This window comes from Herpailurus yagouaroundi, unplaced genomic scaffold, assembly GCF_014898765.1.
Source record: "Herpailurus yagouaroundi ecotype Mexico unplaced genomic scaffold, PumYag 246, whole genome shotgun sequence".
Classification (NCBI taxonomy): domain Eukaryota; kingdom Metazoa; phylum Chordata; class Mammalia; order Carnivora; family Felidae; genus Herpailurus; species Herpailurus yagouaroundi.
Genome location: NW_024412463.1, coordinates 338,456 through 353,659, shown reverse-complemented (window position 1 = coordinate 353,659; position 15,204 = coordinate 338,456). Strand labels below are relative to the sequence as shown.

At 45.5% G+C, this 15,204-nt stretch overlaps 1 protein-coding gene across 2 annotated transcripts in view; it reads right to left on the bottom strand.

Annotated features, from left to right (window-relative positions):
- ARFGEF2 (ARF guanine nucleotide exchange factor 2) overlaps positions 1–15,204 on the bottom strand; it is a 104,962-nt gene that overhangs the window by 71,028 nt on the left and 18,730 nt on the right. The window contains exons 4-6 of one of the 2 annotated variants that reach the window (XM_040459809.1): positions 9,168–9,314; positions 8,034–8,213; positions 7,335–7,569 (exon numbers count right to left, since the gene is read on the bottom strand). In XM_040459809.1, coding sequence (XP_040315743.1) covers positions 7,335–7,569; positions 8,034–8,213; positions 9,168–9,314 — 562 coding nt within the window. Of the gene's footprint in view, positions 1–7,334; positions 7,570–8,033; positions 8,214–8,970; positions 9,060–9,167; positions 9,315–15,204 lie in introns of those variants that run through there. The other variant, XM_040459810.1, reaches the window with a different exon arrangement.

Genomic DNA, 15,204 nt, shown 5'->3' with positions numbered 1-15,204 from the left:
AACACAGTATTGTTAACTATGTTTATACTGTTGGCATTTTGCACCTCCAGAACTCTGCCCCTTACATAACTGAAACTCTGTACCCCTGACTAGTACCTCCCCATTTCTCCAACCACCATTCTACATTCTGTGTCAATGACTCTGACTACTCTAGGCACCTCATCTATGTGGAATCACACGGTATTTTTCCTTTTTTTTTTTTTTTTTTTAATGTTTTGGTTTTGAGAGAGCGCAAGCAGGGAAGGGGCAGAGAGAGGGGGACAGAGGATCTGAAGCAGGCTCTGCGCTGAAAGCAGCGATCCCAATGTGGGGCCCTAAGTCATGAAATGGGAGATCATGACCCGAGCCCAAGTCAGACACTCAACTGACTAAGCCACCAAGGTGCCCCCAGCAGTATCTGTCCTTTTGTGACTGGCTTATTTCACCTAGCACAATGCCCTGTAGATCCATCCATGTTGTTACAAACATCAGGATTTTCTTCTTTTTTAAGGTGGAATGGTATTCCAGTGTGCGCGTGCATGCGTGTGTGCGAGCGTGTATGTATGTCTGCACTTTATCCATTCATCTTTTGACATTTAGATTATTTCTGTATCTTGGCTATTATGAATAATGCTGAAATGAACACGGGAGCGCAGAGGATCTCTTCGAGATCCTGATTTCATTTCCTTTGGAGATATACCTAGAAATAAAACTTCTGGGTCATAAAGTAGTTCTATTTTTAATTTTCTGAGGAACCTCCATACTGTTTTCCTTATGGGCCGTACTGATTTACATTCCCGCCAACCGGGCACAAGGACTTCCTTCTCTCCACACGCTCACCTAGCTCTTGTCTTTCACCTTTCTGATAACAGCCATTCTAACAGGTGTGAGGCGATATCTCATTGTGGTGTTGATTTGTATTTCCCTGATGATTAGTGAAGCTGAGCACCTTCTTAAGTATCTGTTGGCTACTTGTATGTCTTCTTTTGAGAAATATCTATTCAGGTTCTTTGTCCATTTTTCAGTGGGTTATTCAGGGTTTTTTTTGTTTTTGTTTTTTTTGCTGAGTGGTATAAGTTCCTTGTATATTTTAGATATTAACTCCTGATCAGATATATGGTTTGCAAATAGGTTCTCCCATTCCACAGGATGCAGTCAAACTCCACTGGTTGTTTCATTTGCTGTGCTTATGCACTGTTTTTAAAAACAGCTGAATTAGCTGTGAACATTTAAGAACTGGGAGACATGTCATAAAAATCCAGATGTGGCTTCAGAAAAATTATCTGGCAACATCAGGCCACAGTGGCTGGACCCAGGAGTAACTGCCCCCTTTAGCCAGGGTGTGAACTCTGCAGATATCCTGGTGCCTCGGTCCTTGCCAAGGTCAACGGTCTTTCATCCACTGAGGACAGGTGCCATCACAGTCAGCAGGAATGTGACACATGTCTGTCAAGAGTGCGGAAAAAGGGAGACTGATGGGGCTGGGTATTTGAAAGACATCAGAGAGACAATGTTCCCTTGTGGAAGTGACTTCAACAAGGTAAGGAGGAGTGAAGGCTCTGGAGCCAGTGTGTCTGGTTCAGGTCCCCACTCTGCCACTTCCCAATGTGGGGACTTAGGTCACTTGACCTGCTCGAGCCTCAGTTCCCTCAGGAGCGAACAAGGACGATTTCCACAGCACTTACCTCTGGGGCCTCGTGAGAATTCAATAACAATAATACCCAGAAAGCATTTCAAATGGCGCCTGGAGAGTGAGGAGCGGAAGGTTCATTTTTCTTAGGCCTGCAGAGTGTGACTGTGGTAAGATGCTCATAAGGTGCCCTCAGGACAGAGGACGTCTCATCTCTGTCATCTGCCTGGCCCTGGAGACTAAGTCCATACTGAACTTTCCCAACTAACCACGCGGAAAGCGGTTTCAGTTACTTCAAGCCATCACTATCTTTCATTCTAAAGAATGTCCATTTCTACAGGGATCTTCCTCTTCCCTCACTGCAGTTTTCCACTTAAACAGCATCAGGCCCACCATTATTTGGAGGGATAACAGTGTTTAACTCATTTTCCTCAATAGGCTGGATCCATAATGGCACCTGTCAAAATATTCTCAGGCTAGGAAGGGGTGGGAGACGCAGGAAGCCCTAATTCCAACAGAAGGTTCCTGCACAGGGAGCTGCTGCTGAAGAGTCCCCAGAGAGGCCCAGAAGTAGCAGGACTTCCCACAGTACCCCTGGACTGCTTCATGTCAGCCTGGGGTAGGTCTCAGGAGAGGCCTTTCTGGATGACATAATAACCACTAGAAGTCTGCTGTGTTTAACTTTCAAGCATGCTGTCAAAATGTTAGGAAACCAGATCAAATCAAATCAAATCAAATCCTTGGAAGGTTCAGAGTATACTTAAAACACTCCGGTTTTGCTGGTTCTCTGGGATGTCCAGCAGTCACCATTTGGCCATTACTGATTAGGCACCAGATCCTACCTGTTTCACAGACTCTGTCCCTAAGAGGGTCACCTTGAATACGTTCAGATGAAAGAAAGCCTTGCTGCCATTCCCTCCCTAGCCAGCAGGAGAATAACCTCCATGGTGGGTACGCCAGGTCCTGACTCATACCTTTAGTCCTCTAACAGAGCTCTAATTTTGTTTTGGAAGGGGCTGTCCCTAGATTCCTGGCCATCCTAGCAGACGGTAGCCATCTGACCAAGTTGCGGCCAATGAGGGGTAAGCGCAAATTACTGGAGATTGCATCGGGTTCCAGAAAGGCTCCTTAGAAAGGGGCATGACTCAGCCAGGAGTCCTTTAGTCCCACCCTCTTCCTCCTTTCTGCCTAGAGCAAAATGACAGCGTCTGGAACCATGAGGTAACCTGGAGGATGAAAGTCACAAACTAAGAATAACCGGGGAAAAAATGGAAGGAATCTGAAACAGACCCACCCACATCCCTGCTTTCTGTCCAGCAAAGCAGGGGCCATGGGGGATGGGGGGAGGTGGGGTGGGAAGATGCACTCACTCATTCGTGCAGTTAACATATTGAGTGCCTACAAGTTTGGCACCGTTCCAGGCGTTTGGACTCTATCACTGTTTAAAACAAAGATCCTGATCCTCATGGTGCTTACATTCTAGCTGGGATAGTAAATAACTATACATGCTGTGTCCTACAGCGCTAGGGGAAAAGTAGAGTGGGAGGAGGCAGATGTGGGATTGGAAAGGACAAATGTGAACCCATGGTGACAAGAAAACGTGACATGCCTGTTTCCTAGAAACTGGGGTTTGGTTGTGCCCAATGTCCAAGCACTTGGTAACATGTAAGAATACTAAAGGGAAAACATCAGGGAACATAGCTGTTTGCTATCACATTCCAGCCACACACCAGTATGGTTCCTCGACAGGAAGAAATACATTAGGCAACCTCCTGTTGCACAATAAATGTCCCTTATACAAATGTTGTAACCCCATGAGCTGAAGCCTCCCTGCCAGACAGCCTGTGTCAAGAACAGGTCAGAAAGGAGGGGGACCTGTGGGTACATTTTGTTATTTTCATAAAGTATTGTTCTGAGACAATTTTTGTCTTCTCCACAAAAAATAAATAAATAAATAAATAAAAATAAAAATAAAAATAAAAATAAAAATAAAATAAAATAAAATTCCTAAAGCAGAAGATTGGGTGCTAACATGGAAAATAGGCTCATGTTATTCTACAGGACCATGCCTACCACCTTCACATCTGGTTACCATCTTAACCGTTTGCCACTGTTCCTTAACTCCTTTTTTATGCTGAAATTTACTTGAAAGCTAATTATAGCAAACACTTACACAGGTCCCAGGGCCAGTCACTGGTCTCATTGGACTCTCACAGACCCACAGGGCAGGTACTAGCTGTAGGCTCATTTTACAGATGAGGAGCCTGAGCCCAGAGAGGTTAAAGATTTCCCCAAGGTCACAGAGCTACTACAGGGTAGAGTCATGGTCTGAAACCAGGCTGCCTGATCAGAATCTCCATATTGGTTAAAAAGAGGATAGCTTTTCTCTAGTGTATAGTACTTAGGGACTGGGTTGTTTTTCTCTTAAAGAATGAGATGCAAGAAGAAAAAATGAGCTAAGAAATCTTTAAACCCACAGGTATTTATGTACCCACAATACTCATTAGTTGTATAAATGTAAAAACGCTAATGTCTCATGCATGGTGGGAGTCAAAAAGTCAGGATCTTAAAAATGATCTTAAAAGAAAACAAGAAGTGGGGGGCCTGGGTGGGTCACTCAGTTAAGCGGCCAGCTTCAGCTCAGGCCAGGATCTCCATGAGTTCGAGACCCCTGTCAGCCTCTGTGCTAACAGCTAAGAGCCTGGAGCCTGTTTCGGGTTCTGTGTCTCCCTCCCTCTCTGCACCTCCCCCGCTCACGCTCTAGCTCAAAAATAAACATTAAAAAAAAAAAAAAGAAAGAAAACAAAAAGTGACTGCTACTGGGTACAGGATTTCTTTTGGCTATAATGAACATGTTCTAAAATTGACTGTGGTGATGACTGCAAGCTCTGTGAATATACTAAAAATAACTGAAGTGTACATTTTAAACAGGTGAATTTCTGGTACGTGAACTGTATCTCAATAAAGCTGTTTTTTAAAAAATCGACAAGACTAGCCAGGCAATGAGGAGGAGTGTAAATGGACAAATGGGGTGAGGTCCCCTAGGGAGACTGCTGGCTGTGCCCCCAAATTCACAGAAGCTAGCGTATCTTAGGTTCAAAGATCTCATTTTGTAAGTTTACAAAGACCAATCTAATGCATGTCTTGGACAAGCTGATAAAGATTTACCAAATGATTACTGACTTATCAGCTTAGAATGAAAAACTTCTCAGCGGAAAGAGATACTCAAGTCTGCTGGTGAACTGTCTCCATGTACGCAAATTTCACCGTGGGAGGCAAGTGATCCCAGGAAGGCCGTGGGCAGGGTTCTCGGTGAATCAAAAAGGAACATGTATGTGGAGTGCTCAGATGGCGAGCTCGGAGCCTGACACAGTGACCAGCTGGTGAGGGGTGGCTCCAGGATGGTGAGGACTACAGGATGGACCCCACAGAAGGGCAGGCTGTGTTACCTGCATCTCAGAGACACTAGAGCCCGGGCCTCTCAGTGGGCCTCGACAGCCTGGAGTCCAGCCCAGGGTGCCGTCTCCCAGCACCGTCACCTCCACCACCTGCCTCTCACGCTGTCCTTCCTCTTTGGCTTCTATGGCTGCTCAACCCCTTCTTCTGAAGGAGAGGTTCTTTCTTTAGAGCTACATCTTGAGAACCAGAAGCCACTCACTCTTTTCAAGGGTAACAGACCCACTTCCATTCTGACCCACTATTTTGCGGGTTTGCTACTGGATTCTTACTGGCAATCCGATTCCCATATTCTCGGGAGAAGCCTTGCAGAGGACACCAAGTACTAGCAACAAAACCCACAGCAATACACGAATTACAAATCATTCTTTGTTACTCCACAACTTTAAGTTACAGTGTTTCTGCAAAACTGCATTTTAGAAATCAAGTTTTTTTCCCCCCATTCATTCAAAAAAATGCATTTACTAACAGTCTGCCGTGAGTGCTGGGCACCATTCCGGTGTTGGGCATACAGTGGTGAACACAGCGGTCTAGATCTCAGCCCAGGGATAAGTGAACATAAATCCTTCAGTGATCTCAGGTAACAATAAGTGCTTTGAAGGAAAGAAGAGAGGCTGATGGGGCAGAAGGAGTGGCAGCTTCAGAGAGGGTGATCAGTTCAAACAGGCATACCTGAAGATGGGGGCGGGCGGGGCAGGGAAGGGACAGGAAGTGCAAAGGCAACAAGAGTACGCATGGCACTTTCAAGACAGAAACACTGCCTGCACACTGGGTGGCAAACAAGGGGGAAAGAGGTGTAAGAAGGGGATAAAGAGGTGGGCAGGAGCTGGTCACACTGGGCCTCGGAAGCCACGGGGCAGTGAGGGCACAGATTTCATTCTGAACAGGATACAATGGGAAATTACCAGAGAGGGTTGGTGGTGGTGGTGGGGGGGGGCCCGCCGGTGCTGGATCTAATTCATGCTTTTAAGACATCACTTTGGATGCCATGTACAAAATGGGCTATAGTGGAAGCACTTTCCTGCAGCTAAAGAGACTGACATTTGTATCTGCACAGCTACGCTTACTACCTCGCATGTGTTTAAATATTAATACTTATGGATTGACCACAGCCTGATAAGGGTTACAGTAAAAACCTGGTCCTTGCCCTGAAAGCTTAAGAAGGCAAAGATGGTAACAGATACAGAGGGTGGGCCAGTAGTTTCTGAGCACGTTCCCCGAGACACAGGACAGCAGGACTGAGGAGACAGCAACTCTGTGCTCGTGCTCAGGCATGTGCCATTCTTAGTGGCAACTTTTTCTTTTGTCCTTTCCTCGAGTAAAGATACAGAAAAACCTTCCAGCAACAGCACTTGGTCCGCTCCTGTGTATGCCAAGCATTCTGATAAATAATAGAGGAACAAAAGCTCTCAAATATGGATGCTTTCACAGAACACACGACCAACAGAAATTGCCATCAATAATGGGACAGAGGAAGAGATGAGATAAAGTATGAAGATGGGTCAGATATTTCATGCAGACCAAGCAGCTAGAGTGAAGAATTACTGGACAAGTATCACTGGGAAGGTACCTTCCTGAAAAAAATATGAATTTGAGAACTGGTTCATAAAAACTGCCCAGGGCAACATGCAAACATTCAGAAATACTCTTAGGATAATCCAATCACCATCTCATGCCTGATGTTTCATTTACTTGGAGACTAGAATCAGCTGTGGGATAGCTCTTTCATTTAAAAAAAAGCAAACAAAAAACCATGCAACATACTAGGTCACAGAAGGAGAAAACAAAGCTATCTGTCTGTCCATCTATCTGCCCGCTCGCTCATCCACCTTCCTGCTTCTTTCACAGATGTCCACGAGTAGCCACTAACTACCAGGCTGTGGGCACAGTGCAGAGATCCCGTCCGTGTATACGTGACATGACAGATGAGGTCCCCTCGTCCTCCCCTGAGCAGATAAGGCAGGCACTGAGTGACTAATTACCCAAACAGTTAACCACTGGGAGAGAAACACCCCAAACTGAACCCACTGCACTGAAGCTGTAGCCTGATGCATTCCAGGGGCTATTTAGAGAAAACCACGCAGCTGACATCGGACATCATGCCTTGCTGGCTATGTTCAAGAGAAAAGCAACAGGGAAGGGGAAGGCCCAGAAATAGACAAGCTGCTATCAGAGGCTTCCTGCAGATGTTACCAGGCTCCTTCAACTGCCCCTCAGACACAAAATAGGTCCCTCTCACAGTGGGAAAGGGACATTGCCCAGGACATACCTGACAGCGACGGGCCTCTTTCACCAGGTGCATCTCCATTCTCTGAGCTCTCTTTTCCAGAACCACTCCTGGCATGTTCACCATTAGTTAAATCTGTCTTTTCAGGAGTCGTTGGTTTGCTTTGTGCCTGGCTTTGCTTCAAATGACTGAACTTTGGGGACACTGTTGCAGCTTGGATCACAGGGGACTGGGGTTTTGACTGGGCTGGTTTTTCCAATTCTCTGGCCTCCTGCAACTAAAAGGCAACAAAAAAGGGATTCGATCTAAATGGTCCCAGCATTGGGGCACCTGGCTGGCTCAGCTGGTGGAGAGTGTGACTCTTGATCTCAGGGTTGTGAGTTCGAGCCACCCCTCCCCCGCCCCCGCCATTGGGTACAGAGATTACTTAAAAAAAAAAAAAAATTAAAAAAAAAAAAAAAAAAAGTCCCAGCATTTTGAGAAGGATCAGAAAATATGCCAGCCTGTTGCTTAAAAAAAAAAATCCAACCAGAAGGATAACATTTTAAAAAGGAGACAAATTCTTTTGATAAAACTCAGAACAAATTCTCAGTGTTGATTCCAAAATTCATGCTAGCTTCTCTGCCTTTTAAAACAAGAACAAAAACAGAATTCAGAGGAAGAAGGGATAAACTTTAAAGTGAAACAGTCACATATCAGAAGATGTTGCATCCCTAGCAGCTGATAACTGCTACCACTCACCACTTGGTTTTCCATGCGGGTGAAAATGACGTTCAGCATCTGAGTAAGGGTAGCCTTGGCAGTGGTTTGATTGATGAGATTTTTGCTGGCCAAATAGATATTGTAACACGTCCTAACTGTCTGCAGAATAGTACCCTCATGAATTTCAATGTGTGGGGACGTCACCGCTGTCAGAAGAGCCTAAAACGAAAACCCACAACACTCACCTTCACAAACACCCACCTGCTTCCCATCGTCCCACAGCCAAACTTTCATACAGGGTTTAGCTTTGTTTTGGTTTCATAAATTTTAAGATGGCTCTGCACACGAAAACTCCCCATTGCTCTGAGTTTAAAGATAATTATTAACTCTATAAAATCCAAATTATTTGATGCTAATTAAGTTGTGTTGAAGAGGGCTTTCTACTAGTTTACTTTTTTAAAAGCCAAAAATACGGACCATTCTCTCAGGAGGGAAACTGCTCTAATTCTATCTCGTCTATATTAATCACAAAATATACAGGTTTTGATAGGCGGTCAGTGTCCTAGTTCCCTGGAGGGTTTCCAAGAGAGCTTTGGGAGTGGCCAACACGGAATCATCCCACACAAAGCTAATACAGTTAGGACTTAAGATCTGGAATGTTGGCTACACCCATCCAGATCCTGTTTCCCAACAAGCAGATGGTACTACTACATGCTAAACCACTCCTGGCAGCACAAATGGAATGGAACAGGGAAATGGGATGGGGGGAGGGGTTGGAATGGAACAGGGAAATGGAATGGGGGCGGGGGTGCAGGACAAGGGGCAGACTGGTGTAAGATTATCAACAAGGACCCACTGAGAAATGGCAGATTGGGAATCCAGAATTTCAAGGAGAAAGACCAGGAGATTTCAAGCCGATCCAATTGACAAGCAATTTACATTGTTATTAGCGGAACTGTTTACTCTGAAAACACACCTGGTTCCACTCTTCTTGTCTCAGCCTGGGCTAATAAATTCTGACACTTAACAAAAGATGTAAGTGATGCTTACACTCTTCTGTTCCAGCTCAGCACCACCTGAGACAACTAACACATGGCAAATTAGAAATCCAAATTCCCAAAAGACACTAGCTTTCTTATTTAAAATCCAGATCAGGCAAACAAACAGAAATACCTTAATTATTTGTAACTGAACTCCTTCATCGGTCTGAGGGCCCTGAAAGCAGTTGCAAATGGTTTCAACAATCCTGTCGATAAGCCGCTTCCCTGGGGCTCCACTGTCGGGGGCGTTGCCGGTGATGTGCCCATATGCGATGAGTTTCTAAATACAGAAAGAACAGACATGAAAAGTTTCTGCCCGACAAGGACTGAGGCTGCCCATGGCAGCAAAAGAAGTGCTTAACCTCTGGTTCCCACAGATCTCTCTGTCCTCCCGGGGCACGGCGGACACAGCCACCCTCTGGGCACAGTGTTCACCCTGTCTCCTCTGGCAGGAGAGCCTCAGGATGGTGAAACAGTGCCCAGTGGAACAGAGCGTAGAACAATCGCCAATACACAACCACTAGTGTGAAGGACTGAGGGACTAAAATCTGTACGGAATAGAGACAGGAAGTCATCAGTGTGAGACGGGCAGTGATTACTCACGAGCCCACTTTCTTTCTGAAGTGATAAAGATGGTCTAGAATTTGATCGTGGTGATCCTTGTACAGCTGTCAACGTACGAAAATCACTGAACTGTACACTTTCAATGGGTGACTTGTGTGCATATAAATTGTATCATGAGCTGTTAAAAATCCGTATGTAGGGGCGCCTGGGTGGCGCGGTCGGTTAAGCGTCCGACTTCAGCCAGGTCACGATCTCGCGGTCCGTGAGTTCGAGCCCCGCGTCGGGCTGGGCGGATGGCTCAGAGCCTGGAGCCTGTTTCCGATTCTGTGTCTCCCTCTCTCTCTGCCCCTCCCCCGTTCATGCTCTGTCTCTCTCTGTCCCAAAAATAAATAAACGTTGAGAAAAAAAAAAAAATTAAAAAAAAAAATCCGTATGTATAGATTTTTCTTTTTAAAAGGAAAGATACATAGGAAACAACAGATCATGTGTCTTGCTTGAGGGAGAACTCAATTCTGCACCTATGTATTAGACGTGTGTCAACCCCGTGGCTGAAGAGGTGCGGGGTCACTTGGGCCATGCCCTCTGGGTCAGGCGACAGACTGGGTTGGAGAGGGGCTGCCTTTCAAAGGCCTGTGCCACCTCACTCATGACCTGCATTTTACCACAGAGAATCTGAAAGCTGGAAAGGAACCCAAAGGTCAGGGGCAGGATGATTTCCAAGCCTGTGTGAGACTCACAATCACCTGAGGGAGCCCATTACACATACAGATTCCCGGACCTCAACCCAGACGTGCGGAATCAAAACTTCTGGGGTAGAGCCTGGGAATTGGTGTTTTTCTCCAAGCTGTCTAGGTTATTTTGAAGGCTGCCCAGATAAAAGAATCACTCATCTGACACAACCCCTCTAGGATATGTGACTTCTAAGGCATTCTCTGCTTCCACTGACTCAAAGACTCCTTAAAATGCTATTCTATTTTTTACCTTTTTTGGTTCCTGATTGGTCACATCCTTGCCTCTACACACACAAAATGACACAAGGTCCTAAGATTATCTACGGTGCTAGGAAAACCTGCCACTCTGCAGAGGCCAGACTCCGTTTCTCACTGGCTTCCACCCTCACTGACTATGGAAGCATCGCCATTCAGTAAGCAGAAAAAAACAAGAGACAGTGGCTCAGAGTAGAACATGATACCGCCAGATCGTATGACTGACTGAGCAGAAGAGGCCTGCACAGCCTCTGTTCGTCAAGTCCAACCCCAGAGGTCACCACACAGGGGCAGGGGGTGGGGGCGGGAGTGGGGAAGTTGCGGGGGAGGGGAGGCGTGCTAAAATGTGTTTCTGAAAAACAGGTCAAGATGCCCTTTACCTCACCCCCCCTTCCCCCACTGCTGATGCACATGCAGGCTTCGGAAGAGGGCAGCACGGGCTGCCTGGTAAGTGACCTCCAGTTCTTGACGGTGCTTATGCCTTACTCCTAGTGGATGCATAAGCCCATGTGGAGCACTGGGTTATGAGTGCGATGGTTATAAACTCCTCAAATGTGATGTTAACAAGTAGGCCCCACAGAACTGATGCTGCAAAGCAGGACTGAGGTGAAGGAACCACTGGATATTTAATTCAAATACGAAAAGGACTAGAAGTAGTCTCTCTACAGACTCCTGTGAGGGCACATTCCCCTTCAAACTGAACAGGGGTTTTTTTGTTTGTTTTTTTAATTTTTTTTTTTTAACGTTTATTTATTTTTGAGACAGAGAGAGACAGAGCATGAACGGGGGAGGGTCAGAGAGAGAGGGAGACACAGAATCGGAAACAGGCTCCAGGCTCTGAGCGGTCAGCACACGGGGCTTGAACTCACGGACCGCGAGATCATGACCTGAGCCGAAGTCGGCTGCCTAACCGACTGAGCCACCCAGGCGCCCCTGAACAGGGTTTTAAAGCATGACATTATTCCCTTGTTTGTGCAGTGACACAGGGCCAGAAGAAAGAGTTCCCGTGACCTTCCTGTTCTGCCTCTCACTCTTTGTGCCAGATATTGTTCTGGGCACTGGAGGTACAACAGGGAGTAAGATGCTCCTTCTTCTCACGGAGTTTATATTCTCCCAGGTGGGGGCAGACCAAAGCCAAAAGTCCTGGCTGCGATCTCCAGGGCCCTGTCTGATTTGTAGACACTTTAAAAGGAGCAAGTTGCAGTGATCATGCATAAGACTATCTCATTTTTGGAAAATACAAACTGTGTGTGTGTGTGTGTGTGTGTGTGTGTGTATACACGCGTGCGTAAATTTTTGTCAATGCGCAGGAAAAAACCTGGAAACAAAGCAGAGGTCCAGCAGCACGAGCGTGCTTGGCAAGCTCACTTGAGGAAAGCGCTTTGCACGGTGAGTGGGGTGGAAAGTTACTGGCAGGTTTAAGCAAAGGATTAACATGATGTGATACATTTCTAAAGACTCCCCCCGCCTCCCCCCCTGCCCAGTTCCTGCATGGAGGACAGACTGGAGGACAACAGGAGGAGAAGCAGGGGACTAGTGAGGAGGCTACCGAAGCTGTCCAGGAGGGAGAAGCTGGTGGCTTGGACTCTGGGAGGGTGACAGAGATGGAGGGTAGAAATTCCTGCTTTATTCCTTGTCAATGCAATGAGATGAGAAGAGGGAAGAGGAGGGAGGCCTCTGGGCAGCTGGCTCGCTCACCCCTGTGTCTAAGGAGGCTGCCTGCACAGGGATGTTCACTGTCACCCTATTTATCCATGCCCCTCAACAGAACAAGAGATAAATAAAATGGTGGTATCACATATCATACGTCAGTCAAAAGAAATGCCCTGTATCTGCGGTAGCAATACAGCCAGATCTTAAAAACACTACTGAATGTAAAAAGCTGCAGAACACCTGAAACTAATATTATAGGTCAACTTCAATAACAAACATTTTTTAAAAATTATTTTAAAGAAAAGTATTAAATACTTTTGATATAGAGGAGTGAAGACATGGAAGAGGCTGTGTGGGAGAAACATGACTGATTTGTGTTTGGGAAACACTGAGTAGTTGTATTTGGTCCCCATCATCACCTACGGAGGCAGATGACACCACTGTTATTCTGTGTCTGAGGATCCCGGACCCTGGAAAGGTCTTGTCTCAGATGCTAAGCCATCTGTAAGCCAAGTCTGTGCTCTCAGTCTTGACTTATCTGCCTTCTTTATGGACAAAAAATTGTCATACAAAGTTGGGGTCGTACGAAGTTACTGATATTTTTCAGTCCATGAGAATGACAACTTCATGTGGTTCAACCTAAAACAGTATTAAAATGAGAAAATGGGGCACCTGGGTGGCTCAGTCGGTTAAGCGTCCAACTTTGCCTCAGGTCATGATCTCACGGCTTGTGAGTTCGAGCCCCGCATCAGGCTCAGTGCTGGCAGCTCAGAGCCTGGAGCCTGCTTTGGATTCTGTGTCTCCCTCTCTCTGCCCCTCCCTCCCCCCCTCTCAAAAATAAATAAACATTAAAAAAAATTTTTTTAAATATTAAAATGAGAAAGAAATTCCATGTATCCAACTAACATTTTAAAGATGCAAATAAATTAGGGAAATTTGTCAAATTCATAAGATAAAATTCTACCACCCACAGGTAAGGAAAAAAACAATGAAAAAGACGAGAGGAAAAAAAGTATTATGACCTACACAGGCAACTGGGTTTGGGGTTAGCAGTCTAAGGGATTTCAGTCTTACCTTTTTTTTTTTAAAAGTGTTTATTTATTTATTTTTCAGAGAGACAGAGTTCGAGAGGGGGAGGGGTACAGAGAGAGGGAGACACAGAATCCAAAGCAGGCTCCAGGCTCCGAGCCATCAGCATGGACCCCGACGGGGGACGTGAACTCACAAACCGTTGAGATCATTACCTGAATTGAAGTTGGACACTTAACTGACTGAGCCACCCATGCACCCCCAGTCTTATCTTTAAAGTTCTAAAAAAAATATTTAACAGAGAATGTAATCATGTACAACTTTGATAATTATGAATGGATTTTATTTTTAAATTTTTTACAATATTTATTTATTTTTGAGAGAGAGAGAGAGAGAGAGAGAGAGAACGAACGTGGGGGGAAGGGGCAGAGACAGAGAGGGAGACACAGAATGTGAAGCAGGCTCCAAGTTCTGAGCTGTTAGCACAGAGCCCGATGGAGGGCTCAAACTCACAAACTGTGGGATCATGACCTGAGCTGAAGTTGGGTGCTTAACGACTGAGCCACCCAGGAGCCCCAATTACAAATGGATTTTAAGATATGCATTAAAAAATCCAAAGTTTTCTAGAAATAAGAACTAAAAGATAATGTTTGTGGTATGAACAAGACAGCTGAGACCAGTGGTTCCCTACAGCCTTCACTAGGACATAGAAAGAACTCTATTCATATTTTTCTTATCTTATCCTTTTAAAAGTTCTATTTTTGTTTTATAATATAACTAATTTAATAAGAGTAGTACATGTACATAATCTTACCACTGAAGATATATGAACGTATTAAAAGGTTATTCTCAAAAAAATTTGGTTATTGACATATGTCCAGGGTACCCTGGAGATCACTGAGTTAGGCAAGACAGACCCTAATGCTCCTCCCCTGGCATGGGGGAAGTGTGTGACAGACCAGGTACAGAAAGGAAGGAATAAAGAGGATCTTTACCTTTGGTAGAAGTGAGCACCAGGAGAACTCTGTAGGCTTCTCCCCGTGGGGAGAGGGAACTCTAAGCTAACTGTGCTCAGGACAAACCAAACCCAGAAGCATCTCTGCTACCCCATCACCTCTCCAAGCTCAAAGAAGGATGCCTTTATTTATTTATTTATTTATTTATTTATTTATTTATTTAACGTTTATTTATTTTTGAGAGAGAGAGAGACAGAGCATGAATGCGGGAGGGTCAGAGAGAGATAGGGAGACACAGAATCTGAAACAGGCTCTAGGCTCTGCACTGTCAGCACAGAGCCCGACGCAGGGCTCGAACTCACGGACGTGAGATCATGACCGGGGCCGAAGTCGGACGCTTAACCGACTGAACCACCCAGGTGCCCCATGCCTTTATTTATTTTTAAAAATTTTAATGTTTATTTAATTTTGAGAAAGAGAGAGAGAGCGAGAAAGAAAACGCGCAGGTGTAGGGGAGGGGCAGAGAGAGAGGGAGACACAGAATCCGAAGCAGGCTCCAGGCTGTCAGCACAGAGACCAATGGGGCTCGAACCAACGAACTGCAAGATCATGACCTGAGCCAAAGTCGGCTGCTTAACCAACTGAGCCACCCAGGCGCCCCTAAGAAGGATGCCTTTAAATGCCCAGAGCAGAATGTGGATATGTCTGCAGCAGTCTTCAATTCTGCCTAAACCAACTTTTACCCGTGGACACTGACCTTCCATTTCCAAGTCAGAAGTTACCTCTCCCACACTGGGAAAAGCCAGTCAAACAGGCTTTGCAAGGGCAACCTCCAAGAGGAAATGCATTTCATTTAGTATTCCAGAGGGCACTGGGTCACTTTCTAATGTCATAAAAAGGACAACATATTTTGCATGTTGTATACAAACCAAAGAAATTCAAATGTACCTATTAAATCACAGAGAACTTTCATTCTGCGGGG